Below are 10,679 nucleotides of genomic sequence, written 5' to 3'. Positions count from 1 at the left end.
GACTGTCAGGCCTTTTCCCGTCACTCTGTGAGGTTTTTGAAGAATTCTTGTTCCAAGAATAAAAACGTTGTTTAACAAACTATCGTTAAATTATTGACACAATTCACTGTTTATTACGAGGGAGGAGTGCAGAGAAAGGCACAGCCAGGTGTTTGAGAGGCACGTGCACAAGTGCCGAGAAAGATATATATTCATTAACCTGCGCTGTCCTGTCTCCGTGCTTTCTTGCACACCTGGCTGTTCCTTTCTCTGCACTCCTCCCTCGTAACAAATAGTGAACTGTGTCCATATTTTGATGATAGATTGCAAAACAATTTGTTTATTTTTAGGTAAACAATTCTTCAAAAACCTCAAAGAGTTGGTATGATGCTTTGATCATTGATCATGATCAGCGTTTCATTGAGTATTTTATGTTTATTAGTTTTCGAGGTAGATTGCAATTCATCGGTCCGCTTTTGAGCCAAACGGACTGTAAGTCATATTGCAATCTCATTCAGCCTGATATCCATTCACTGCTGGCTGAAGACAGGCACATTTCGGACACATGTATCAGCGTAAGACAAGTTTGCCCCATGAAACTCTCTCGGGAGTGAAATTGTCGAACATGATCACCCATTCGAGCACTTCCTCTGATGTTTATGCCGATGTAGCCTGAATCTTAACGCAATTTTCACAATCTGCCATCTTCATATTGGCGGAATAACCAAAGTGTTGAATGTGTACGGTGCAGGGATTCGAACCTACGATCATAGATTTCTGGTGCAACTAAGACACGCAACCCAACACAGCGATTTGACCCGCCTAGAATGACTTAGCCTTTGTGTGCTGTCATTACAATGAATAGTAAATAAAATAATTTGTCTTGTTTCTAAAACACGCTTTATTCTCTAAGTACACCTGCATTTACAGCATATGAAATGATTGTAAAAGCAACAGTAAAGGATTAGCATTAAGTTCAAGAAAAGCAACCATTTCCATCACAAGTTCATTTTTAAAACCACTGGCGGTAACAAGCACAGACGTCTGAAACAGATTGACTTAATATACCTGCGCACCAGAAATCGAAAAGAGCGACAATGCAACATATTCACTGTGTCTTGTTGTCGGGTATCTAAGGCTTTTTCATACATCTTAGATGGTGCGTCAATGCGACAACGCGACATAATTTGACTTTGAAAATGAATGAAGAGAAACATGTTGCTCAAAACGCGACATTAATGCGATAATATTAATGCAACAAATGGCCGAAATGATGAGTTGTTGCCCTTTTTTTAAGTTTGCCTCGTTTTGCTTGTTTTTGAGAGGGTGACAATGTTCTTTCTAGGATTCGATAGTTTTAATTAGGAGCAGAGCTTTGGTGTTCTTGCATTTAACTCAGATTTCAAACCCCATATGTAATAATTACACAGGTGAAATATGTTTTGTTTAAAATTTTAAGAGCAACTTGTGGTACATCAGGCCGTTCTTCGCCTCCATTACCCCTGCCAGCTTCTGGTTCAACGCAGTGAATGACCAGGTTTATTATTCCGAATGGAATACATAAAGAGTTAACTCCCTGGCTTCATACGCCCACTACGCCAGAAGTGTTTTTATTGTAGAATAAATGTTACAAAAAAATCTAACAATAACGACGACAGTCAAGACAAATAAACTCCAACAGGTTCATGATAAAATTAGGCAATATGGTATCTCTTTCTAATTTCTGCTTATTTTTCTTCCTTCACTCCGTTGAACCGGAAACTGGCAGGGGTAATGGAGGGGAAGATCGATCTGAACACCACGAGTGACGCTTGAAATAGAACTTATTTCACGAGAGTAATTATTAAATATAGGGTTGGAAATCTGAGAACACAACCCAGTGAGGAAATGGGAGTGTACCTTTGATGATGGTGGCGATATTTTTCTTTGACATAAAAAATACTGTTTGAACCGAAGCGAGGAAAGTGCGTTGCCAACCTTTGCTCGCTTCGCTCGCATATAAGAAGACTGGTCATTTTCTCTACGCCGCGCAACCCCATTTGCGCTGCAGTTTGCCTGTGTCCCAGGCGAGAACCTAGTTATATCTTCACGTGTCGCAATGCCCCAGTCTCATTCAGTGTTAAACAAACACCTGGTAGTCGTTCACTATTACAAACCAAGATCAGCGTACAGTTCATAACATGCTTGAAATGTAGCTGTAAAATTTAACATTAAACCTGCCGTTCAAAACATAGAGAGATCGTGGGTGAGCGTGGAGGTTGTAGCCTGTTTTGTCTTTTATCCTGTGTTAGACCGAGGTGACTGCCAGGCCTGGATGACAAGAACGCTTTGAGTGAGTGAGTGAGTGAGTGAGTTTAGTGTTACGCTTCAGCAGTGTCACAGCTGGGGGTAATGGGGGGGGGGGCACCTATGATCCTTGAGAGGAAAAAGTACGTCACTTTTACAGCAATAACCGTAAGCTGCGTCGGGTTTTTAGGTCCAGGGAATATCAACTGCACAGCTGGGCTTCACACATTGTATCCACGTGGGAATCGAACTCGGCTTGACAGGCGAACGCCTTAACCACCTGGCTACCCCACCTTCCCTAGAACGCTTTAAAAACACTAGTCTCTTTGACCCCCGCGTAATGACGTGTGCTTGATGGCTATGATAGAGGGTCGGAATTCGGAATTCACCAGTTATCTTACATGCTGACTACGCCTTGATAACTGGGTCAGTGTCTATTGGCTGCAGAGCGACACCTGTATACTTGATTACATCACTGTCTTAAAACAACAGGAACTATTTTCAGAGCGGGTGTGACGATCGTACGGGTGCTCGTGTGTTGACAGAGACTGCTGGAAGTATGGTCGTAGCCTGATATGGCTTGGGGTATAGTTACCTCCATTACAACACAATCATTGCTCATCTGCAGTTGATGGCTAGACCTATATCATGCAGTATTACAAGGAAACTGAAAGTGCTGGGGTTGGTAGTTATGGGCGATAGCGTACTTTGTGACAGTGGTCATTCAGAAATAAAAATACTGAGTGGATGGGTAGGTGATTGTGAATGGAGGATTCTACCGCTAGGGCTGGACCCAACCACAAACACCTGCTCTCATTACTGACTTTCAGTGGTTCGGTTTAATAATGTCCCAGCTGTTTTAATCACTACGGCCAATGGTATCTGTTTGTGATGAAAAGGCTGGTTATTTTTTTGAGCACACGTTGTATATTTATATATAGTTGGGTGAACTGGCATTTACGCCGCTTTTAGCAAACTATCAGCGTTATCCAAGGGGGAAACACCAGAAAGTGGTTTCATGCATTGTACCCATGTAGGGAATCGAACCCGGGTGACGAGCGAATGCTTTATCCACTAGGCTACCCCACCGCCCCAATATGTAGTTAAAACTTTGAATATACACGTGGATATCCTGTGACATATGCACGTACATTTCTTTGATGAATGTTCATGTACAAACAGGTCTTGTTGTGTTGTGGTGTGGTGGTGTAGGGATATCGTGATGAAAAGCAAGGGTGTAATTACTCACCTTGCATAATCCCGCAACGGATCAAGAAACTGAGGTAAGTAACGGGTGATCTTGTAACCATTTCCATGGAACAAATATCTTGCAGAAGCAGTTTGCATTCACACAACTCACTTTCACTCAATCATTCTCAGAAAATGCACACATAAAACATTTATTGTTTTAGTTCGCCGTCTCTACTGTTTTGATGATTGTCTCGTAACCGTAGGTACAATGACGATGGAACAATTGTGCTCATAATGATAGACGTGCAAAGCACTAATAATATCCATCCAACAGACCCCATATATGAGCCTTTTAAACATGAGTGAGTGAGTTTAGCTTTACGTCGCTCTCAGCAATATTGAAGCTACATGGCGGCGGGCTGTAAGGAACATGGAACATCTGTTTCTTGTTGCTTAACGCCGCAGTCATGAATATTCCAGCTACATGTCTGTGGTCTGCGTTTAATCGGGTTTGGAGCAGACAATCATGTGATCAACATCATAAGCATCGATCTATACAACTGGAATACAACATACATGGGTTGTTGGTCCTACTCTAACCTGGAGTTTAACGGGTTCCATTTCCTCAAAATGTTTGGCTGGCGGTTTCTTCTGACCTGTACGCCATAGAGCATATCTTGCACGTGATAGATAGACGTCAGCAACAGGATCAGATCCAACCAGAGTTCTCATCGTTTAGTCTTTGGTTGAAATTGGGAACAATATTCCCTCAGGCTGATTTCCACCACCTTTTGTATTCTACACATCTTCTTGTGTATTCCCGTCTCACAATGAACTCACAAGGCCATCACAGCCGATAATGTTTAGTGGGTTGCCGTATCACCCCGTTTATGGCTCTTTCACCTATGTCTAATTCCTTTGTCACCATAACACACTTTCATGAGACTAGTAGCACAACAATAACACACAAGAGAGAAACGCAATTAGGTCTATCAGTATTTTATTCAGACTTGACGAACAAAGGAATGAGGGAAAAGGAATGATTGAATATTTCAGTGAATCCAAATCTTCGCTGAGGTCAGAAACATGTACACTGCAGATCGCTGTACATGGGCAGCGCTGTTTAGGTTCCGTGTTCATAACTAACACATCCACTTCATCATACGGACAGATCTAGTAAAATGTTAACAATAACAAACCACTGTGCAATTTACGTTATGATATGCAGTGTTTCGGACAAGTTCGTTTCAGTACCAAGCTTTACGGCAGATCGTTTGGTTGTTCTAGGCATTTTCCGATCCTAAGCCATTCCTTCATATCTGTGTAATGCTTTCTCGTAATATTCCCGTGCAACTTGGCACAAAGCTGACACCTCCAGTCAAAATCTGTTTCTGCAGATCTGATGTATTCATATTTGAGTTTCGTTTCTAGAATAACCCGCATAGCTGTCTCATTCCTCTCCAAATATTTGATATAATTCGCCAAACTCTTGGGACTGTCAAATGATGCCGTGTTGATGAAGGTTCCTTCTGGCAGAAGACGTGTGTAGTTTGCGCCTCCACGAACGATGGGAATAGCTGTAGTCATGAACGTGTTGTAGAACTTTTCTGTGATGTAATCTTTACAGAGGGAATTTTCAAACGAAAGATAAAACCGATACGTTGTGTTTAACAGACCAAGACACTCAAAAGACCTTTCTTTGGGGCAGTCAAAGCTCTTGTCTTGTCTGCAGGCACCATAGATGTCAACATCAATATATTTTTGCAGTTCTTTAACATACACTTCCCTCTTTGACGGTGTACCACAGTTACTAACAAACCAAGCTATTGATCGGCTTTTTCGTCTTAGAACATCACTTATATTTACAGTGCCTCCTGTATACAAGATCCTATTGTAAGGAAAGGGTATATCTGAATCCAGGCGGTACGTCAGTGTCCAGTTGAAACGTCCATTCCAGTCAGAACGGAAAATCGTGCTTGAATGATAGTGAAGAGGTGATTCCCATCCATACAAAATCCACAACTGGTTCATGTTGGTGTTTGGGTGTTTTGAGGCAGGCAAATGAACGCCATTGACAATCACAGCATCAGCAGATGATATGTGTGCCTCGTTCGGACTTATTTCACACGAACGAACGTAACAGTGGTCAAAGGACTTTACAGTCTTGTACCAGGGAGGGACGTTCATCCACACAATACGTTTCCGCGTTTCGTAATCTTCTGTAGTAATGTTTACTGTCTGTCTGTGAAGCACGAGGGGATACTTAAGGGACACCTCGAAGAGGGACAGATATTGTCTTTTCACAGTTTTTGTTGAACTGGACGTTTGCAATAGAAACACATCCAGTACTGGAGTACTTGTCACGTAGAAAGCCACCGCAGCAAGAGATGACACTAGACATATCACGAAACATAGTCTGTACTTATAGCTCATAGTGGCCGAAGCTGAAACTCAACACAGTGCAGTTGATCAAGCCGTTGAACGTTATGTAAACACATATTGATATTCATATTCATCTTAATTTGTTAAAAGAAATCACCTCACTGTTAAATGTCAACATCCACTGTCTTTAACCAGTTCTCAAAGGACATGTCAGCAGGTCCGTCCGCTATTTAGCATCCGAGAATGTCGCTTTAAACACTGATAGCAATATTCCACTGATATCTCGGCGCGGAAGGACACCAAAAATGGACTTCGCATATTGTACTCATTTGATGAATCGTACCGAGTCATTGGCACGACAAGTGGACGCCTTATCTACCTGATTAGAGCATCACCTAGATTCGCCAGCATCCACAATCAATCTTGAGTACTGATCCCAAATGGTAGGAGGGTGTTCGCAATAATCTGCTCTCTATGTGAATAACTGACAAAGATTGTTATTGCCATCAATAGAAAAGTATTGTACGTCTTAACATATCAATTCTAAACACTATTATACATGTTTTCGGTATTAACAGTTTAATATTACTTTACATATTGACTTATTTAAATGAAGATGTTGTTCATGCAACTATGAATGTTTATTTCATTTCAAGTTTTAATCGGGAACCAGGTCAAAATAGCTAGTGTAATCCTCGTTTTATTGAAAAGAAAGCACTCACAGGGAGGAAACAGTGATAAAAATTCTCGAAAAAATTCACAGTACAATAATATATATTATAAAATTGCTTAAAAGAGCTATGTAACTGTTTCTTGTTGAAATTATTTACGTTTGTGTTACTTTGATTATGATTGCCTAATTTAGCCACTAGTTGGTGACTTCTCAACTGTTATGGATGCACTATGGCTACAATTTACTATATTTTCATTGTATGATGATTATCACTTAATTTACCAAGTAAGAAGACATGCGACTTGGCTTTTGATTTGAGTGTTAGAGCACGCCGAGTTCCGTCGTTAAAGTGGTCTGTTCAATGTTTTTAAAACACTATGACCACAACTACTTTTGAATTTTTGTGTCATGATACTTGGCTACTGATTCTGACTGAGTGTTAGAGCGGGTACACCGTAGAGTGTACTCATGCAAGTCGTAAGAATAAAATCTGGGGAAAACGAACATTCATAAAGGAAATCCTGAGATTGCACAGTCACTTAATGAGGCTAGAGATTGTCATGAAGTGTGTTAATGTGCTTTGCACTACGTTTGGGTAGATCAAGTTCGGTGATAATGTTTCGTTTACATAGGCCTTTCAGCAATGATTTCATGATTGATTAAAAGGCAAGCGATGTTTTATGTGTCACAGTCAGATTGTGAAATCAGTCACTGCGCGAAATGACTAAGAGGGTCAGCCATATCAAGTTTGTTTGTGTAACAAGAATCAATGCAATTCATGTCGTGTGCTGGGGCTTTTGATGTGTGGCTGCTCTAGACACAGCAAGTGTCAAACAGACAGGTGCAAATGCATTAAAGCCAAACTGAGGTGCAACAGTCGCTGCCGCAATAGTTTTAACTGTTAGTGACAACAAGTGATGCTGAAATTGTGATGCACTTTTGTAGATTAAGTCATTAAGTGAAATTTCATTAAATGCCTGAGGTATATTGATTGTTGTTACACAAACCGACGCGAAATGACTGATTTCACAATCTGACCGTAAAATATATTGCTCATGCCTACCTCCTTCAGTTCTTTGTTTGATGTTGAATGTTATTTACGTCAGATAAAAGCCTCATAGATGTGTCACTAGATTCAGAAGTGGCTACAAACATGTACATAGTGGGTTTGTTTCACATTGCCTCTGTTCATCCAAAAGAAAATGGGTACCCTGCAGAATGACATGTGACATGTTAACCATTTAGCAGGGTAATACTAATTCTGCGCAATGAATATGTTCTTGGTGTGGATTTAGCGCAGAAAAGTCGGACTAATTATTATTATTATTGTTATTATAAACAGAGTGCAATGAGTATCAATGGGATTATTTATGAAAAGTTTTTACGGATACTTTCTATGGATGAATATTATATTGGTATGATGTGATAAACGGTATCAGTACTTCCACAACACTGCATCATATGTTGTCCTTTGGTTATTACTTCGGTCGCAGCTAAATGTGTTTTGCTTTCCTTCGTTTAAGTTGTGTATTCAAAGTACTGGGCGAAACATGCATAGTTCTACAAAACTCAATTTACTAAGGGTCTTTAGCCTTTACCACAATACATTCTGTCATTCTGTTCGTTATACAGAGTATAAATCTTTCATAGAGCTTGTAACACGTGGTGCTTGAGGTGAAGTATTTTTTAACTTCCTTGAATAAAAGGAAAGGAAAAAATATAAACAAAACGGGAGGATCCTGAAATTTTGTTAAATAAAAATTTAAACCCGAAAGAAACTGGAATGTGCATCCCCACCTTTTCTCACCATCCCTCCACTCCCACCCCTCACACCCGCACCCACACTCACTTACTCACTCACTCACACGCACACACACACGCGAACATACAAACACACACATAAACCCGCGCGCGCACACACACAGACAGACAGACAGACAGACACACACACACACACACACACACACACACACACACACACACACACATCAATACAGTAGGCGTTTCTCAAAAGCTGGAGATAAATAATTAGCTTTGGGCACAGGACATTATCAAAGTGCATTTAGAATATATACAATGGCCTCGTTATATGCAAGCTTTCGTTATCTATCGCCGCCGCCGCCGGCCGACCACTATCAGTCAGGTTAGTAGGCCATAGTGTTGCTAAGGGAGGAAGTCAAATATCGTGGCGATATCATTAACAGCGTGCTTTCAAATTGCTGGTTATCAGACACATAGCGTGTTTGATGCTTGAATCACATATTATCATGATTAGCATTGCTTAGTTAAATTGAAATCAAAACGAACATTACCTTGAACATGCAGTATTCAGCCAGAGGTCCGCCAGCGAGATAATATTTATGACCCCGTATAATTATTTATTATCGACAGCTATCGGCCTTTGCCTTCTCCACCAGGAAACTCACCTTGCTTTAAGTGAAACTGTTTATTTCCTGGTTTTCGGTCAGATATGAAATCTCATCGCGTATATCAGACGATAAATCTTGATATTGTCTATCTTACCCTTGGCTATTTATTGACAACACAAACAAATATGACAAGATTACCTCATGTTTCAACATTTCTGTCGTTCGCTATCCAAACATAGCTGCATGGAAGTGACGTCATCAGTTTTCGTTCAAATGATTGGTCGACTGTTTTAAAGTTTACAGGAGGCGGTATGATGGTTTGGCAGAGACATAACTGTATAGGATAGCGGTGTCAATCAGAAGGTCACAGTAACGAAGACAGACTAATTCCAAAATATTTCACTAGGAATATTTCACTATCCTATGTACATCACTGGCTTGATAAATACTCTATCACAAGATACTCCTCATTCTCATCTTGACACTAGAATTCTGACCTAGCACGAACATCTATTACGGGTGTGCATACTTTCAGGTGAACCCTGCATTTGCATGATAGGTGTGTGCCTTCTACCCATGAGACAAACACGATGGTCCTTCACCTTCGGAAGATTCAAAGACAGAAGGACATGCCTGATGTACCTGGCTGAGGTGTCCATGTCAAGAGGTTTTGTCTCCATTTCGGTGTTTCATTTGCAGATTTTCTTTTCTTCACAGGATCATGGTTAACTTTATGTTCTCTAACATTCTCCATATTTAAATTCTCTGTAATGGCCTTGTCACCGATGACAGCATTAAGAAATTTCGTCGGTTTGTAGACTGTCATTTATCAGTCAAAACGCTTTGGTTTGAGCAAAGGAAGTTCTTGACAGACGATGTTGTGGTTGTGTCGGCAGAATTATCGACACGTCGATCTATAAGCGTCTTCACGTGTTTTTAACGATGACTGTAGATTTGATAGAGAGTTAATGCCAATGAGCACGCTTTACACGCCAGTTCACACACGGAGTGTTTTGCAACAGCAGCATTGGAATTGGTCCTCATGAAATTATGTAGGAGATTATAAAAAACGGTCCAAAACAGCCAGCGTCCATAGGCTGTAAAACAAGTGACGTGTGCGCCGGTAATACAAACAATATAACGTTGTGTTCACGAGCCCAAGTTTTCAGTGATAATGACAGATGAAATCCATGTCCATCATAGAGAATAAGCGAGGTGCGATCAACTGACGTTGTGGCGAAATTCTTCAGGAAATGCTGTTCAAGGAATGACGGAATACATACGAATTCGACCATTCAGAATGAGAAATGATCTCCGCTGTTCCGGGTGTCGATTCTGGAATGTTTTTCTTCACGCCTTCTATCCCCTTGAATGCAAAATACGGCGGTATCACGGCGCCTGACGCACAACCACACCCTATAACCATAGTAGTGCTAGATCTCGGACAGCTGCTTATGCTTGGCTCTGATGCTCATGACAGTTTTATAGTCTGGCACTGAACACTGGCATTTGCTCTGTGATCTGAAAGTTCTGTTTGGTTGGTAGATCTGGATGACGTCTTTGAGATATTGTGGTGATTGGGGATGGTTCAGGGTGGAGTAGTTGATGGATAGGACTTTGTACTTAATCTGTTTAAGGATAGGGAGGCAGTGGAGGGAGTTTAGTGTTGATGTGTGTGCAGCTTCGCTCGTCTTACCGGTCGTGCATCTCTGTAATGTGACCGTTGGAGTCTGTTGATGAAGGTTGTTCCGGAAAGTCACAGTAGTCTAGCCTCGAGGTCACATAACACTGGATTCAGA

General features: G+C 41.0%; 1 protein-coding gene across 1 annotated transcript; it reads right to left on the bottom strand.

Annotated features, from left to right (window-relative positions):
• Nucleotides 1–4,716: 4,716 nt before the first annotated feature.
• Nucleotides 4,717–5,889, bottom strand: LOC137282620 (glycoprotein 3-alpha-L-fucosyltransferase A-like). The gene has a single exon (XM_067814400.1). The coding sequence runs from the start codon at nt 5,887–5,889 to the stop codon at nt 4,717–4,719; it is 1,173 nt and encodes a 390-aa protein (XP_067670501.1).
• Between the last annotated feature and the right edge of the window lie 4,790 nt (nt 5,890–10,679).

The sequence above is a fragment of the Haliotis asinina genome, chromosome 4 (assembly GCF_037392515.1).
Source record: "Haliotis asinina isolate JCU_RB_2024 chromosome 4, JCU_Hal_asi_v2, whole genome shotgun sequence".
NCBI classification, from domain to species: domain Eukaryota; kingdom Metazoa; phylum Mollusca; class Gastropoda; order Lepetellida; family Haliotidae; genus Haliotis; species Haliotis asinina.
This window is presented reverse-complemented; position numbering and strand designations above follow the sequence as displayed.